This window comes from Oryctolagus cuniculus, chromosome 1 (assembly GCF_964237555.1).
Source record: "Oryctolagus cuniculus chromosome 1, mOryCun1.1, whole genome shotgun sequence".
NCBI lineage: Eukaryota > Metazoa > Chordata > Mammalia > Lagomorpha > Leporidae > Oryctolagus > Oryctolagus cuniculus.
The window spans coordinates 114,061,539-114,080,383 of NC_091432.1; the positions used below are offsets into that span (position 1 = coordinate 114,061,539).

Below are 18,845 nucleotides of genomic sequence, written 5' to 3' on the forward strand. Positions count from 1 at the left end.
ATCTTTCTTTTTTAAGAAAGAAAAAAAAAAAACAGGATAAGCTGTTCCAGAGTGTTGGAGAGTGTCTCAGTGTGAACTTACATATTAACAGGTTCCAGGGCTCAGGATGCAGGCATCTTTGACTTAGAGGATTGTAGATTTTCCTCCCTGGTGGGATTGGGCTTCTTCTGTAGCCCTTCTGAGCAGGATGGATGCATACGGAGTCTGTATGATGAACATCTGAAGAACCTGCATTTGGGCCTGGCCCACACGGGCCTGGGACAGCAGATGTAGTGTCCAGTAGGCTCTCTTTTCTCTTATTGTAGTCATTCAGTCCATCTCTCGGGAATGCATTTAGTAATGGATCCCACTATGATGTTGGCCTTGGACTTGTATCATTCCTTGGGTTTCCACTTCCTTTTCAGAGCTTCCTGTGCATTTGAAGTCTACTTTCAGAACAGGGGAAAGATAAAATGTTGGTTCATAGCCTAGCCATAGAGTTGTGTAACTGTTAACTTACCAAAGCTTTCCTCTTGGGTTATTTCATTTTCTGTGAAGATACATCGAAAACTGATACAATTAAAAACCTAAAAGGAGCATGCCTCATTGCAGTGTGCAATGCAGATCCGAAACCCGAGCATCCCTGCACGCTGCAGACTGATCGTAGTAACTGAAGGGTTTGCCGTGCCATGGGTAGTGCTTTGCTGGTAACTGCTGGGGCCGGGCCCGAGGCACTCTTCCAGGCCCCTGAGCGCATTAGATCGTGCAGGTGGGAGTGATGGAATTGTTACCCAAGGTTCATGCAGGGGAACTGCCTGGGGTGAAGTGGAACGGTTGGCTCAAGCTCACACAGAGCCAGGATTTAAGCCCTGGTTGGTTTGACTCCAAACCTCTTGCTCCTCCTGAATGTGGATTCCAGTTGTTAATGTTAAGTACGATGGCACCGCCGTGCCCAGGTGGGTTTGGCCACTCCTCACGCCAGAGGCACGGGCATGTTTTGAAGCAGAAGCCAATTAGTTCAAAGTATGTAACCTGCTGTTTTCTCTCTTTTTAAACTTTTTAAAATTTATTTGAAAGGCAGGGAGAGAGAAATACACACAGAGGACTGGCAGAGATATCTTCCATCTGGTGGTTTGCTCTTCAAGTACCTGAAACAGCCAGGGCTGGGCCAGGCTGAAGCGAATAACTGGGAGATCAGTCCAGGTCTCCCACATGGGTGGCTGGCCCCCAAGTCCTTGAGCCATCACCTGCTGCCTCCCAGGGTGTGCACTAGCAGGAAGCCAGAATTGGAAGAGGAGCTGGGACTTGAACCCAGGCACTCTGATTTGCGATGTGGGAGTCTAAGCACTGGGTCAAGGCCTGCCCCAAGCTACTGTTCTTAAATAGAAGTGAACCTAGACCCAGCCTTTCATAAAACACAGCCCCCTCTCCCTGAGGGTTTCAGCAGGTTCTTTGTGTTTCAGCCACTCACAGCACCTTGACCTGCATGAGCTGGGAGTTCAAGTGTGAGGATGGCGAGGCCTGCATCGTGCTGTCAGAACGCTGCGACGGCTTCCTGGACTGCTCAGATGAGAGCGACGAGAAGGCCTGCAGTGGTGAGTGCTGGCCCCGGCGCTGGCCAGGCTGAGGCCTCCTGAGTGTGGGCAGGGGAACCTCTAGCTAGGACCCTTTGGAACATCTCCTCAATCTGAAATGAAGTGGATGTGCTCCTGATGTTGGCCCACCAAGTGAGTGAGGGTTGGCCAGACTCTAATGTAATTTGTAGCTTCCTCCTCCATGTTGGTGGAATGCTAGACTTGGATTGGCCTTGGACAGGCGACAGGGGTCCCACTTCATGCCATACCCTGCCTTCTGCAGAGCCGCAGGCTGCTGGTGGGCTTGGCTCTGTCATTTCCTCTGGGGTGCATTTAGTAACAGACCCTCTGTGACACTGTCCTTGGACGTGTAGTCATTCTCTATTGAGAATCAGGCTTAAATTGCCATAGGAAAGAAGGGGGTGAAATGCAAGGAAAAATATCCTAGGAGATCCTAGGAAAGGTCGTATTGGAGGGTTTCAACTACATTTTCTGGGGTGTTTTCACATAACGACTGTGGCCTCTTGGCAGTCCAGATCCTGGGAGTTCTTTCTAAAAGCAGGGCTCTGTTTGGGTCTCTGGAAATCCAAGGATTTGTAAGGCTTGACTTGCTCTGATATTTTCCTCTCTAGATGAGTTAACTGTATACAAAGTACAGAATCTTCAGTGGACAGCTGACTTCTCTGGGAATGTCACTTTGACCTGGATGCGGCCCAAAAAAATGCCCTCTGCTGCTTGTGTATACAACGTGTACTATAGGTGGGTCCCATCCCTGCCATAGGAGGAGACAGTGATGTCTTCATTACCATTGAATGCTCCATGAATTCTCTTGAGATATGCATGGTTTGTCTCTTTACTGAGTCATATGTCTCAGCTACCCCTCCTATTCTGGCGTGACAATATCTTTGTTCTTTTTGGCCAGAGTCGTTGGAGAGAGCATATGGAAGACTCTGGAGACCCACAGCAATAAGACAAACACTGTATTAAAAGTGTTGAAACCAGATACCACTTACCAGGTTAAAGTGCAGGTTCAATGCCTGAGCAAGGTGCACAACACCAATGACTTTGTGACCTTGAGAACTCCAGAGGGATGTAAGTGTCATGATTATTATTTTTTTTTTTTTTTACTTTTTTAAGATTGATTGATTTGAAAGGTAGTTACAGAGAAAAGGAGAAAGAAACAGAGATCTTCCATTGCTGGTTCATTTCCCAAATGACCACAGTAGATGAGGCAGGACCAAGCCTAAACCAGGAGCCAGGAACTCCACTGGGTCTCTCACATGGGTGCAGGGACCCAAGCACTTGGGCCATCTTCCACTGCTTTCCCAGGCACGTTAGCAGAGAGCTAGATTGGAAGTGGAGCAGCTGAACTTGAACTGGTGCCCATATGGGATGCTGGCATTAAAATCAGTGGCTTAACCTACTGCACCACAATGCTGGCCCCATGATTTATTTATTTATTTTTTGGCATGTGCAAGACTTTATGTGGAATTTTGGGAGTTTTCTCAAGGCTGCTCAGGAATGTGGGAGCATAATTACATGTGTCTTACATATGTAGAAGTACTGGGGCTGTGTTTTACGGTCTTGCCTGAGTTGTTGAACATTTATTCTCCTTATAATGGCAGAGAATGTTCTTGTACCTTAAGTTAATTTCAGGGATGAATGTTGCAGTCCAGCAGGTTGAGCCACCACGTGGGATGCTCATACCCCATAGCAGAGTGCCTGGTTTGAGTCCTGTCTGTTCCACTCCTCATTCAGCTTCCTGTTCATGCATCCTGGGTGGTAGTGAATCATGGCTTGGGTGCTTAGGTCCCTGACACCCACATGAGAGACCTGAATGGAGTTCTGGGCTCCTGGCTTCAGCCTGGTCCAGCCCTGTCTGTTGCAGGCATTTGAGAAGTGAACCAGCAGATGGAAGATCTGTGTGTGTGTGTGTGGCCTTTCTCTCTCTGCCTTTCAAGTAGATGAAAATAAACATTAAAGGAAGAAGATGCTTGTGTCCCACGTGGAAATACCTGGGTTCCATGACTAACCCCCACCCCCCAAAAAAGTGAATTTCAGATTCTCACCTCATTTCCCCTTCTGCATTTCTTGTGTAGTTTCTGCCTCTACCTTCCTTTTCTAAATATTTCCCAGTGCTTGGTACTTATGAATCCATCATCATTGAAATATGAGGGACTTTAGAAAGTTCATGGAAAAGGGAATTAAAAGATGAGTTTATTTTGTGCGAAAATTTTTGAAATCTATAGCATTTTCTGTGAAATTTTTGAATCCCTTATGGGAAACATCTCAGCAGTTTTGTGGCTAAGTTTTTAAGAACTTTACTAAATCTATGTGTCTAAGAAAATTCCCTGTTTCGTCTTCCTTCAAAGTAGTTGACATGGGTGACTTTCTGCTTATTCTAGTTGTTTTTTCCCATTGCCCAAAGTGTCTTGAATATGCCAGAACTAAATTTGTTAAGGAGTCTGCTTTGAAAGTGATCGCATTCATTTGGATATAGCATTTCTGTGATTTGGAAAATTAGTCTTCCTCCTCAGTAGGCATGCCCATGATCCTCTGTTTTGTTGTACGAGAGGTTGAGGCAGCAGGTGCTGTCATTGACAATTAATATCTCAGCATCAAAGTCCCATGGCCAGCTGTGGCTCAGCCTGCCCAAGTGAGTCCCTGCTCCACCCTGGTGTGCCACAAATTTACATCAGACTCAACTGAGCCATGATCTGATGGGTGAAGAGCCCGTTGTGCCTTCTGGAAGGAGAAAAAAGGTGTCTTGGCAACAAAGACCAAATCAGCAGTCCTTCTAATGGGTAGATCCCAACCTGGCTCTAGAGTCTCATCCCAGGAATAGTACCCCAGTTAACCAACATGCAGATGGATTTTAACTGCAATTTGACTCTTTAAAACATGTGTATGTCTTTAAAAACATTTTAATTGACATGTAGTAATTGTACATAGTGGGTACAATGGAATATCTCAATATATATCTATAGTTGTAGTAGTCAGATCAGGGTAATTGGTGTGTTCATTACCCCAAACATTTATCATTTGTTTCAAAAGCCTTTCTACTAGCTATTTAGAAATAATTATTGCCAACCAGTTACCCTACTGTGCCATATAACTTTGATAGCTATTTCTCCTGTCCAGTTGCACCCTTGTACATATTAACCATACTCTCTCCATCCCTCCTACTCTTCCCAGCCTCTAGTGATTGTTATTCTACTCTCTACCGTGAGATCAACTTTGTTAGCTTCTACATAGAAGTGTGAACGTGCAGTATTTGCCTTCCTGTGCCTGACTTACATCCTCCATCTTGCTATAAATGACAGATTGCATTCTTTTTTTGCTACATAATCTTAGTTGTGCACATATATTGCATTTTCATTATCCATTCATCCATCAGTGGACGACTAGGTTGAGTCCATAGGTTGGCTATTGTGAATAGTGCTAAAATAAACGTGGAAGTACAGATCTTTTCAGGTTACTGACTTCCTTTGCTTTGGACGTATGCCCAGTAGTGAGGTTACTGGGCACATGGCAGTTCTCTTTTTAGTTTTTTGTTTGTTTGAGTAACTTCCATAGTGTTTTCCCTAATGGCTGTGTTAATTTACCTTTCTCCTAACAATGTAGGAGAATTCCCCTTTCTCCGAATCCTCATTAGCATTTATTACGTTTTGCTTTTCTATATAAGCCATTCTAACTGGGGTGAGATTTGTTTGCTGATTGACTGCTGTTGGTTGAGTTCCTTAAATATTCTGGGCGTAAATCCCTTGTTAAGTGAATGGTTCGCGAGCATTTTCTCCCATTCTTAGGTTGTATCTTCATTTTTCACTCTATTGATGGTTTCCTTTGCTGGACAGAGCTTTGTAGTTCATGAAATCCCATTTGTCCATTTTTTGGTTCTATTGTCTGTGCTTTTTTGGATCATATCTACAGAATCTTTGCCCAGGTTAATTTTCTAAAGCATTTACCCTATATTTTCTTCTATTAGTTTCATAGTTTGGGGTCTTACATTCAAATTGTTGTTCCATTTTGAGTTGATATTTGCGTATGGTGACAGATGGGGTCTATCTATCTGCATGTAGATATCCAGCTTCCCTAACGTGTTTGTTGGGAAGACTGCCCTTTCTCCAATGTAGGTTCTTTTGTGAAAAAAATATTTACTTATTTATATGAAAGGCAAAGTTATAGAGAGAAGGGAACACACACACACACACACACACACACCCAGATAGAGAGAGCGAGACTCTCTCTGCTGGTTTACTCCCCAACTCTATAGTGACCAGGGCAGGGCCATGCAGAAGCCAACTGGGTCTCCCATGTGGGTATTATCTTCTGCTGCTTTCCCAGGTGCATTATCAGGGAGCTGGATCAAAATTGGAGCAGTTGAGACTCAGACTGGCATCCATATGGAATGCTGATGTCACAGGTGGCAGTTTAACCCACTGCACCAAAACACTGGCCCCTATTGAGAGATAGATCATCCATCTGCTGATAAATGGCCACAATGGCCAGGCCAAATCCAGGAACCAGGAACTCCATCTGGTCTCCCATGTGGGTGGCAGAGGCCCGAGTACTTGGACCACCTTCCACTGCTTTCCCAAGCACGTTAGCAGGGAGCTAGATCAGATGCAGAGCAGCTGGGACTTGAACCAGGGCTCCGGTATGGGATGCTAATTGGCAAGCAGAGGCTGAACCACAGCATGGGCCTCTTTGACTATAGCTTTTCAGTATGGTTTGAAGTCAGGTAGTGTGATGCTTATAGGTTCCCCCAACTCCCCAGCCCCACCAGAATCCCTTTGGTTATTTTGTGATTCCACACAAAATTTAGGATTGTCTGTTTTTGTAAGGAATGTCTTTCATATTTTGGTAGAGATTGCATTGATTATACAGATCACTTGGGGTAGTATGAACATTTTAACTTGGTCTGACTTCTGAGATGCCTCTCTTCTAGTGCCAGACGCCCCTCAGAACCTCCAGCTGTCGCTCCACGGGGAAGAGGAAGGTGTGATTGTGGGCCACTGGAGCCCTCCCACCCACACCCACGGCCTCATTCGCGAATACATTGTAAGTGCCTTCCAGGAGCTGCTGTGTGTGCCATGGTGCTGGGAGCTCCCTGGGTGCTCTGTACAGTGGAGAAAGCCCCATCATCCGTTAGAATGTTCTGCCCCTACCTTCCCTCTTCCCCTCCTGCCTCTTGGTAAGGCATCGGGTGCCCTGTGATTACCTTTTACAGACATTTTTTTCCCCTCTCACTTTAGGTAGAGTATAGCAGGAGTGGTTCCAAGGTGTGGACTTCAGAAAGGGCTGCTAGTAACTTTACAGAAATAAAGAACTTGTTGGTCAACACCCTGTACACCGTCAGAGTGAGTATTCATGTCTGTTCCAGCCGTCTGGGCAGCTTAGCCCTTAGCAAGGGAGAACCCTGTGTCTACCTGTGTGGGACACATACTTGCCATCTGCCAAATACTCAGCGTCTTGCCCTGGGTGAGTGGGGGTGGGAGGATCACAGCTTCTTTCAGTCTCTTACACTGATGTCACCAAAACCTTAAAGTAAGACTTCGGTCCGATACCTGAGGACTGACAGCAGTGCAGCGTCACCTGCTCGTGAGCCAGCTCCTTGGCCAGCTTTCCAGTGCCTGCACTTCGGCACCTGCTTCTTTGCTGCTTATCTTTAACTCCGGGGTAAAGGGAAGCAGTATTCTCCTGAGTGGTGTTTGTAAGCTGATTTTGTGACATTCTTACGAAATGTGTTAGTAATTTCTCTAACAGGAAATAGGTTTTGTGCAAAATGTGTTTGTTGAGACCATTAAGTGCACATGCCCTGGAGACTCCCTTACACTGATAATTTCCTCGATACCCATTTTATCTGTGTGTGCAGACATGGACACACGCACACATACCTACCCCTTAGAAGAACACTGACGTCTGTCAATCGAGCAATTTCATAATCTTAGTACTATTACAATCCCCCTTTCCAAGCTGCTTTGCTGTGTCTGCTTCCCCCTTTATTTCAGTTGCTGGGGCCACTGAGTATCCTGGATCACTCCTTCTAGTTTTTTCCACCTTGATTGCCAAAATCTCCCCCCCTTGAACTCACTCAGAATTCTGCTGTCTGGAGTATTTCTTTTATCTCATATTAATTCTCACTCTGATTTGAAAAGGTGGCTGCGGTGACGAGTCGTGGGATAGGAAACTGGAGCGATTCCAAATCCATTACCACCGTGAAAGGAAAAGGTAAATGATTCCAGCATTTGCAAATTTAGAGAAGATAGAAACCCTGTAGAGGCGGCTTTGAATGACTACTAAGTGGAGGAGCCTAGATTAGGAAAGTCGCATCCCTTCCTCCTCCCCCCACCCCCAACACACACGCACATTTCTGAGTCCCTCCGCAGAGCTGTAGATGTAGAGTCGTTCTGGCTGACCGCCGAGTGTTTGCCTCCTCTTAGAACTGAGTGTCTCTTCCAGTGCAAACACAAAAGGAGTCCCAGAGCCCAGCAGGCCCAGGCCTCTGTGCACATGCGAGTAGGAGTCCTTCCCACTCAAGATGGGGATGGTGTGGAAGTGTTCATTCGTGCTGTTCTAGAGAAAGCATCATGTCAACACTGGCTTCTTCTCCAAGGGCCACCCAGCAACCACGTGTAGGCAGCGGTTTCTAGCACTAGAGCTGACACCCAGGCATCCTGCGGTGCTCACTGTCTTGCATATATCAGCTCGTCTCATTGAACCCCCAGAACAACTACGGTGACTGATAAGGAACCGGAAGGAGGTGATGTCATTTGCCCTAGCCACACAATCACTGAACAGCAGAGCTGGGGCTGGATCTGCTCAGCTCTTAACCTTGACGCTGCATATTTCCCCCTGGACTGAGACCCATGTGGCCCCTGGGCCACTCTGACCGCCAAGGGCACTGACTCCTCATCTTGCGTGTGTGCCTTGCTAGGGCAGAGATCTCATGTTTTCTTCCACCCTGTTGCAGGAGTCTAGGGGGAACTAAACAAGGAACTGATGAGCAAGTGTGTGGAGGCGATTATGTGAAGGGCTCTGTCGCTCCCCCTCTTCATGGAGGAACGACACTAAGCCCTGCCTAGGCTTCATATCCGAGTCACGGCACCATTATGTCGCTCCCCCTCTTCGTGGAGGAACGACACTAAGCCCTGCCTAAGCTTCATATCCGAGTCACGGCACCAATATGTCGCTCCCCGTCTTCGTGGAGGAACGACACAGGACCCTGCGCTGTTCTTTCGTCTGCTCAGCCCTCCCCGGGTTTGCTGCTGGTTCTTCCCGGGTTGGCTACCGACCCTTCCACCTCCGTGGAAGGGCAGTTCCCCCTGCCACATTCCCCACTTCCGCAGCGGAGCGGCACACCGCCGGCCGGCTCTCTTGGGGGCTGCACAGGTGTTCCCTCAGATGTTCCCCTTAGATGTTCCTGGTGCATGCCGTCTCTCTCCTCCTTTATAGTCCTCCTCTGCCAATCCCAACTCGGCTGCCCACACGCCGAGTACGCTGCTCTCCTCCAATCAGGAGCAAGTCCTACAGCTTATTGGTCGAACTGGAGGCAGCTGTGCAGAAGCTGTTTTCTCCTCTACCAGCGCCATATTGTGGGAGAGCAGATGCATAGAATAAGTCTTAATTCCAGTAACTTAGTCTAGTCCGAATTGCTCCCCACAGGCTCTGCCTCACTTTGGGTGAGGGGCTACCTGCCACCCATCTTCCTGAGCCAGTGTCCAGATCTGAGTCTTGGTCCTGGGGACTTTCATTTCTGGACTTGCGGGCATTGAAAACAGAAGAGCACTGTTCCCTGAGCCTAGAGAGAACCACACTTCCCAGATCTGGGAAAGTTAATGAAAATAACGCATGTGCGGTACCCAACACTCAATTCACGTTCCCCTTGTTTCTCTTTCCCACCAAGTAATCGGTGTGTCCAGAGCTCCAGCTCAGAGTGGAGGGGCCGGGAGAGAACGATGGTGAACAAAGACCGCTCTTGGTCAAAGCATGGAGCATGATTGGGGGTTTGACTTTAACCTGAGCCTATGGGAAGTAGGCTGTGGGTCACAGAGAGTCACATGAAGAATTCAGGTCAGGGCGAGAGGCGGCCAAACCTCGTGCTGCCCCTCAGTCTATGGGGGCAGAATACTTTACAGGTGTTAGAGAAAGTCTGCTGAAGTCACATTCTTCTGGAGTTTTTTTTTTAATTGTTGTGTCATGTATCTTTTCAAAATCTGGGTCAAAACATGAACAGACCATCCATGCATCCATCCATCCATCCCAAAAAGGAGGGAGTTTGGAAAGTCAGCAGAATACATGTGCATTCAATTCTATAAGCACAAGTCAGGGCACATCTGTGCTTGAAAAATCTCTGGGTGGTTGCTTCCCTTGGATTTGGCTGACTCCCAGCCCCTCACATATACTCTGGTTGGGGAAGAGCAAAAGCGAGCTGTCCCATGTCGGAATGTACTTGGTGCGAAGTATCTGTGACCTGGCGTGATGCCAGCGTAAGGAGATGAAGGGTCAACACAGCAGTGGCGTCAGCTAGAGGGACCAGGTTCACGAATGAATGGTGGATTCCTAATACGCAGAAGTGAGAAGAGCCACCCTTCATTCACTGAGCACTTCCTACACACTCGGGCACGTGCCTGCTTTACACGAGTCAGTCCCTTCTTAATCCTCGTGACTCCTATCCGTGTTTTCATCCTTTGAAATCCTGGGCGTTGGAGACACCTGTGGCCTGTCCCAGGTTGCCAAGATCAGAACTCAGGCTGGCCTCCTCTCCTGTGCCACAGCGGCTGTGCTGTTTTACTCCAAGTTGGCCGTCTGGGGCTTTTGATCCTCTCTCTTCTTCAGGTTGAGTGTTCCTGAAATCTGGCTTTACTGCAAGGTTGATCCCCTGGAGGGGCTCCTCCAGGTTTTAACACAGTTCTTTTGCACCCAAATCTTAACCCCTCCATTGAGTCTGTCCTGTCTGTGCAAGGGACACACACCCTGAGATCCTAACGTACAAGTTGTTGAAGTAGAGTCTTCACGGACTACTTACCCTACCAGGCCCTCCCAGATGACGCTCAGCTGAGCCACGTGGGCTTTCTCGGGGGCAGAACTTCAAGGTGACTAGCGTGACCACCTGCTTCCTCATTGCTTTCACCATCGTTCTCTCCCGGCCCCTCCACTCTGAGCTGGAGCTCTGGACACACCGATTACTTGGTGGGAAAGAGAAACAGGGGAACGTGAATTGAGTGTTGGGTACCGCACATGCGTTATTTTCATAAGCTTTCCCAGATCTGGGAAGTGTGGTTCTCTCTAGGCTCAGGGAACATGAACACCTTGCGCCTGGCCACAGAGCTGTTAAAGGTCAGAGAACAGGAAGTTGAACTCAACCGGGGTGCCGCCTCCTTCCCATCTTGCCCCATGTACATTTACGACTTAGCGTGAACCTTCCGAGAAGACTGGAGAGCACGGGGACTCGGTCAGTGCCAGTAGACATGGTGCTGCACCTTTAAGCTCCAGCCGAGCCAGGCTGTTTGGGGGACGTTTCCCGAAATGGAACCTCTAATACTCGACCTCATTGCCACGATGGCTGGCTGAGCCGAGGCAGTTGTGTGTTCACGGAGCGACTGTGGGGCCCAGCCTCAGCCGCAGGAAAACAGTGGTAAAAAAGACAGGAAAAAACCCACCAAAGAAATGCCCTTTCTTCCCCCGCTGAATGATCACTTTGTCTATAGAGCTGATCGCTGTGGAGCGCTGCCTGCCTTGCTTTTCCTTGTGTCGTTTCTCCTTTTGAATTCCTTTTTGTTTGCAGCGATCCCGCCACCAAATATCCACATTGACAACTACGATGAAAATTCCCTGAGTTTTACCCTGACCGTGGATGGGAACATCAAGGTAACGTGGGAACTGCAGACTGACGGTTGCGTGAGGCTCGGCTGTGTGCAGAAAGTGATAGGGCCTCGTCCAAAACCAGTGACCTGATTCTAGTGACGCTGAAATGCCAGAACTGGGTGAAATCCCTCCTCGAGGAAGAACAACTTGAGTCTCCACATGTAATTATTCTGCCTCAGTCTGGTGCCTTTTTTTCTTTAACCATATAATTAAATGGTTCACAGCTACGGTGCAAATAAAGAGTTGGTGTTAACAGAATATGTATGCCCTGTAATTTTCAGCTTTATTGGATTTCCTGGTGCTAAGTGCTAATGCAGAGGTTCCCACAGTGGCGCAGTAACCTTGTGAGAGAGCCGGGTAGCGTGGAAACAGCCCCGCCTCCTATGCAGCCCAGCATCCTCTCCCAGCACCATGGGCCCCTCTGCACAGCCGACTTCACCGTAGATTCTGTGTCGAGTGGAGACCCACTTCCCAGTGCGTTCCTCCCTGTCTGTTCCTCCTCTGTGAGTTTGTGCTGAGTCAGACAGCCCTTGGAGTCCTTGTGCCATTTACTTAACCACCATATAGTCTCATGCCCTTGACCAGAGAGAGCATATGCAAAAACAAAGCAAACGACCTGGCCTCAACATGGCCCCTGTCTGTGGCTTTGATCTTGACAGTGTTTTTATTGTGATTGTTGTCTCATCTTTCAAGATCAAATCCTCTGTGAGCTCAGACGGGGGAAAGGTGGTGTTTCCAGGTGTGGATGTGTTTGCCCCCCTCAGACTGTGCCAGCCCACCTTTGTGTTGACTTCTTGCCCTTGACCATGAGAACAATTTGAGCTGAGCTGTATCCTTAATTACCATTAGCCTGATTATCTTCATTTTTTTCCCTCTTTCTACCTTTATTAATGAATTATTGTCCTTTTAGTCTATTTTTTGTTTCATTGAATCTGTACATTCTAAATGGTTTCACAATTTTTTTAAAGGTTTATTTATTTATTTTGAAAGAGTTACAGAGAGAGGGGAAGAGACAAAGATCTTTCATCTACTGCTTCACTCTCCACATGGCAGCAACAGCCAACGCTGGGCCAGGCCAAAGCCAGGGGCTTCCTCCTGGTCTCCCATGTGGGTGCAGGGACCCAGGAACCTGGGCCAATTTCTACTGCTTTCCCAGGCCATAGCAGAGAGCTGGATCAGAAGAGGAGCAGCTGGGATTAGAACCGGCGCCCATATGGGGTGCCTACACTTCAGGCCAGGGCTTTAACCTGCTGTGCCGCAGTGCCGGCGGCCCCCTGACATTTGTTTTTAAAAGTAGGTGGAGGCAGATATTTGGTGCAGTGGTTAAGACACTGCCTGGGACACCCACATCCCATATTGGAGTGCCTAGGTTTGAGTCCCAGCTCTGCTTCCCATTCTAGCTTCCTCCTGACACACGCCCTGGGAGGCAGCAGGGCATGGCTCCAAGTAGTTAGGTCTCTGCCACTCATGTGAGAGGCCCAAACTGAGTTCCAGGCTGCTGTCTTCAACCTGGCCCCACCTTGGATGTTGCCAGCATTTGGGGAGTGAACTAGAGAGGAAGATTTCTTTCTGTCTTTCAAATAAATAAAAAATAAATGAAAGTAGGTGGAGTATAGCTATTACTTAATGGCAGTAGAACTTGTCCATAGCTCAAAGTAAGCAACCCATCCATCATGAGAAACAAGATACCCGAGGAAGCAGCAGAAAGCAGGTGCATTTTCCATCCCACCTCTTGTGTTTGGTGTGCTTAGGGTGGACCGCTCTTCATGTGACACGTTGCTTGGTTCTTGGCAGGTGAATGGCTATGTGGTGAACCTTTTCTGGGCATTTGACACCCACAAACAAGAGAAGAAAACCATGAACTTCCAAGGGAGCTCAGTGTCCCACAAAGGTAACACCTTGGCACTAGCTCATGTGGGAGGGGGAAGAGTAAGGCCACGGTGACGCTTATCTGGCCGTGGAGGTGATGTGTGCGGTTCCTGGGAGGCCATTCTGCACAGGCAGGTTGCTGTCCACTGACTTGGGGTAGAGGGGCTCCCTGGGGGCCTCCCCAAGCCCCCCTCCCATGTGATGCCCCTTAAAGGGAATGACTGCCTGGCCGAAGCCTGGTCAGCGCTGTGCAGATGATTTTTGGGACTCGTGCAGAGTTCCTAGGGTTAGTTTCCCGTCTCTCCCCTGGTTTACTCGTCTGCTCATAAGAGGTAGCACAAGGCCAGTCGCATAGTTGGCACTCGGTAAGTGTTGACTGAATAAACAAACGAAGGAAGGAAGGGTCCAGTCCCTTCCACCGCCTGGCAGAGAGCGAGCCTCAGTTACAGTTCTTAGCTCTGAAAATGGCTTTGAGGATAGACTTTATTTCTGCAACAAAACTTCCATGGCAGTAGGTGCTGTATGCTGAGAATGACATGGGAGCTGCTTCTGTCCGCTTTCCGGCCTGGTGGCCAAGGGCTGTCAGTCCCCTTTTATTGCATCCTGTGCAGCTTTGCGAGATAGAAACTACAGGTGTCCTTGTATGATCTTTTTTGTTTTCTGAAACTGAAGGTCTGGTAGGCTAAGAGATTCACCCAGGGAGGTTGAGATAGAAACAGCCCTGAGCACCAGGCGTTCTGCATGGATTGTTTTACATCAGCCCTATCAGGATTCTGGAGGTGTGCTCAGTTCACAGAGGCCGCGTGGAAGTTCCGAGAGTAAATAATTCCCTCCGAGTGGCAGAGCCCAGATTGGAATGCACATCTTTCTGATTCCAAAGCCTATGATGTCACTGCCTCAATGTCAGACCCATGCAATTGGCAATCAGGAACAGAAGTGTTATTAGCTGTTGCCTGCAATCTATTAAGGGCTGGCTGGATGCGAGGCGGCGCTCCAAGCCCTTGACAAGCAATTTCTTTTTTAATCCCTACAACAGCCAGCTGCTCTAAGTGCTGTTACATTTCTCCATCTTGCAAGCAAGGAAATAGACTAGCTGCTTTACCCAAGGCTATGCAGCCACAAAGCAGAGTCAGGCCTTGAACTCCTGTCCTTCTCACTCCAAAGGTTAGCCGCTTAGCATACCTCCTCCCTGCTCCTCTCTCCGTTTTAGTACTATTTCCGCCAATTAGGAAACGTGTACCTGTTTATTTCAGAAAGTTTAGGAAACAGAAGCGTATAATGAAAATTAAAATTCCCTACCACTTCACTGCTGTATTTTAGATATCTCCAAGTTTATTTTGTTGTGCATTGATCCCTTTGTATCTATTTTTTAACAAAATCAGAATATAAAACCATGTGTAGTTGTATCTCTTGCCCCCGTCTAGTTGACATATAATCATGAGAATTTTACAGAATCATTAAATATTGGGAACAGCTTTAGTGGTTGTGTAGCCATTCATGGGACACACGTTAATTATTGCCCTGTTACTGGACACTTAGATTATGTCCACTGTACCGCACACAGTGATGCGTGTCCTTGGAACTACATTTTTTAGTCCCTCTCTCATTTCATGGTGTAACCAAATAGGAAAGCGTGATTCTCAAGGCTCTTGTTAATGCCAGTGGCTATCAGGGAGTGTTGCACCCTTCTTGGTCAACTTTAAGAGAAATTACCTGATGCTCATGAGTACGGTACACATAGTAGTCATGGCAAAGAAACGGCAAGCCATAAACCAATCAAAGTTCTACAGCATGTGGGACTCCACTTAAATGGGGAGATTACACTTAAAAAAAAATCAGAGTGAGCATACTGAGACACACACGTTCCCAGCTGACACCCCGCTTTCCCTGACCTCTCCTTGTCCTTGTTTTCACAGTTGGCAATCTGACAGCACAGACGGCCTATGAGATTTCCGCCTGGGCCAAGACTGACTTGGGCGATAGTCCTCTGTCATTTGAGCATGTCACGACCAGAGGGGTTCGCCCACCTGCTCCTAGCCTCAAGGCCAGGGCCATCAATCAGACTGCAGTGGAATGCACCTGGACAGGCCCCAGGAATGTGGTGAGTCAGCCAGAAAGACAGCAGCAGTGTGGTCTCTCCCCTGGTGCCGGGCCTCCGGCCCATGTCGGGGCTCTCTTCTTTATTGCTGCTGCTTCCCTTCTCACCCCATGCATAAGCCCCCGTCCTGCTCTGTTCTTGGTTACCTTCTGGCCGCACCTGACTTCCCAGCCCCAGCATCCCTTTGTCCACACCTGGCCTGGCAACTGAGTGATGGATGGTACCCTTTGCTGTTTGCTATTGGTTGGACCTCATGCATTAGATGGTGGCGTGTTCCTGTGTGCAGTGACCCACCGCGGCGGTGGACTTGGTGGGAGGGCAGCAGCGTTAACAGTGAGTTCTTATCTGAGTATCTTGGCCCCAGCAACTCCAGTCCCTTCCTGATGGACACATGATCCCCCCCAACCTCAGGTTACCCTCTTGGGTCATTCCTCCCAAATGTGCCCCTTGATTCGTCCCAGTGTCTCTGCTGCACTTGGCTGGAAGACTTTTTCTTTGATGCTTGTGTGTGCGTTTGTGACGCATTTGGAGTCTGGGTTTTGATTTTCTGCTCCTCCCCAGCATGAGCCTTCCTTTGCTTTTAGATCAGCCTTGCCGAGGACGCGGCTCGTCCACCGCTCTCTGCCTCTGCTCCTCGGCATGTGCGCTCCCTTCCCTGGAGTCCCCCCTCTGTCTGCTATGCAGGCAAGTCCTAGTCCCTTCGTCCTGATCGCTTTCTCTTGTGAACTCCCCGAATATTTATAGAGGGTGACATGCAGCCCGATGTTCCCTTGTATACTGCTTTATCCTATTGAGGTTTTCTGTTGTTACCTTACCCCTGTAGCTGGTTTATTTGAAGGGAGGGATTGCTTTCTGGCTTTTCCAAATGGAAAAGCATCTAGAACTAACTCTGATCGGGACTTAACAAACCTTGGTGATTCTTATTAGAGGAAGTAGCCTGTGTCTTGTCTTCTGTCCGTATCTCCAGCGTGCATTTGGTACAGGCTGATTCATTGGGTAATAACCAAAGTTTTCAAGCGGTGGTTTGCAAGATCAGCAGTGAAGAAGGAAGATTTACTGAGCACCCTCTGTATGCCAGGAACAATGCAAAACTCTTGAAACACATTCTTCCATGGAATCCTTTAACCGGTTCTGTGGGGTAAATATTCCCGTTTTACCAATGAGAAAACCAAGGCATAACAAGCATAAGTAATTTGCCAGAGTGTGAACTCAAGTAAGCTGTGGGCTGTGTTTGGTGCTCAGATCTGGCTAATGTAATGGCCTCAGCTCTGTTGTATGCCTGGGACCCAGGAGCCTGAGGCAGGGTCAGTGGGAGAAGCCCTGAGCCATCCCCAGAGCACCCTGTGACTCCGAAGTAGTCTCTGCTCTCAAAGAGAACTTTCTCTCTGTTAATGAGAGGGTGCTTCAAAATAGTCATGGAAAATTGAATTAAAGCATAAGTTTATTTTTTTAAATTTATTTGACAGACAGTGAGAGAGAGACAGAGAGAAAGGTCTTCCTTCCATTGGTTCACCCTCCAAATGGCTGCTATGCCCAGAGCTATGCCGATCCAAAGCCAGGAACCAGGTGCTTTCTCCTGGTCTCCCATGCAGGTGCAGGGCCCAAACACCTGGGCCATCCTGCACTGCCTTCCTGGGCCACAGCAAAGAGCTGGACTGGAAGAGGAGTAACCAGGACTAGAATCGGTGCCCATATGAGATGCTGGCGCTGCAGGTGGATGATTAGCCTAGTGAGCCATGGCGCCGGCCCCCATAAGTTTACTTCGATGCAAAAGTATTTCAGAACCCATATATAATTTTCTTCATAACTTTTTTTAGGAAAAGTATTCATTTTAATGGCAGACAGGTAGACCAAGAAGTAGGAGGCGGGGAGAGAGAGCGAGCGAGCGAGAGAGAGAGACAGAGACAAAGAAATATCTTCCAGGTCCTAGCTGATTCTCCCGATGTCCAGAGCAGCTGGGGCTGGGCCAGGCTGAAGCCTGAAGTTGAGAACTCGGTCCAGGTCTGCGATATAGCTTGTGGGCACGCAAGCACTTGAATCAGTCACCTGCTGCCTCCCAGGGTGTGCATCAGCAGGAAACCAGAGTGGAGATCAGAGCCAGAACTTGAACCCAGGGACTCTAACGTGGCTTGCAGGTATCTCAAGTGGTATGTTAACCACTGCGCCAAACACCCACCCTCATAAGCTTTGTGAAGATTCCTCGTATGCATGGATTTCAAACCTTTTTCACCAACATAGACTTTTGTTGAAATTCCATTTTCCATGAACTTTTTTTAAAAAAATGCATTATTTATTTGAAAGGCAGAGTTACAGAGAGGCAGAGGCAGAGAGAGAAAGAGAGAGATCTTCCATCCACTGGTTCACTCCCCAGATGGTCACAACAGGTCTGGACCAGGCCAGAGCCAGGAGCCAGGAGCTTCTTCCAGTCTCCCACGTGGATGGCATGGACCCAAGTTCTTGGGCCATCTCACGCTGCTTTCTCAGCCCATTAAGCAGGGAGCTGGACTGGAAGTGACACAGCCAGGACAACAACCAGTACCCATGTGGGTTGCTAGCATCTTAGGCAATGGCTTAACCTGCTATGCCACAGTGCTGGCCCCATGAACTTTTAAAATTATCCTCATGTAGTCAACTCAGGATGTGACCACCTTGTCACAGCCAGCTGTCTTCCCAGAGTAGGACACAGTGCACAGAGCTCTGGAATGTCCCTCGATGTTAGTTCCGTAGGAACTTAGGTGGCATTGCTGTCGCTTCTCTGGGCCGGTGCTGGGCCACACTCATCACAGCTCGTAGGGGTGAGATCACACCTGCTGCTGCTCTTTGGTGCACCAAGGACGTGAGTAGAGTGACGTCACCCCAGTGCTGACCTTCCTCACACCTTGGCTCTGTGGACTCTTCTCAGAGCCCAGAGCCCCCCCAGCACTGGATAGCCGCCGGCCTTACCCACTGGGAGAGAGACCGTCGCTGCTTCTGAGCCTTGAGCCCCAGCTCTGGTCACATCCTGGTGTCCTGCTTTGTACCTCCCCTGTTCCCCTAGCCCTGTTGTTCCCTGTGCAATTGCTTTCTGATCCCTGTGAGTCCCGTAACTACTGTCGCCCCACTTCCTCCCAGGTTATCGGCCCCCCTCAGGGCCCGCTTTCTCTTTTTCTGTCAGTGCTCTTGTCCCAGCACCCCTGCTGGCGGCTGGACCAGGAAGAGATCATACTGGTGTTGGGAAGGGCCCTGGACACCCCTTTATGTACCGCTGATGAGCCTGCTCTCCACGCCCGGGGTACCTGTTGACGCACACAGTTCTCCCCAACCCCATGGTGCCCGCTCAGCTGTTCTCTGAGGAAACACTGCGGTCCTCCCTTACACGGAGAGCCACCCCCGCTCCCACCCTCCCATTATCATTTACTGTTCATCCCTGCTCCCTCGCTTCCCCACGTGTGCCCCCAGTTAGGATGAAGACTGGCTCC

At 48.6% G+C, this 18,845-nt stretch overlaps 1 protein-coding gene across 3 annotated transcripts in view; it reads left to right on the plus strand.

The window, feature by feature from the left end:
- SORL1 (sortilin related receptor 1) overlaps positions 1–18,845 on the plus strand; it is a 176,073-nt gene that overhangs the window by 141,034 nt on the left and 16,194 nt on the right. For all 3 annotated transcript variants that reach the window (NM_001082664.1, XM_008258525.4, XM_008258528.4), the window contains 9 exon segments: positions 1,443–1,574; positions 2,186–2,312; positions 2,476–2,645; positions 6,502–6,614; positions 6,809–6,913; positions 7,712–7,784; positions 11,341–11,423; positions 13,215–13,311; positions 15,206–15,390. In NM_001082664.1, coding sequence (NP_001076133.1) covers positions 1,443–1,574; positions 2,186–2,312; positions 2,476–2,645; positions 6,502–6,614; positions 6,809–6,913; positions 7,712–7,784; positions 11,341–11,423; positions 13,215–13,311; positions 15,206–15,390 — 1,085 coding nt within the window.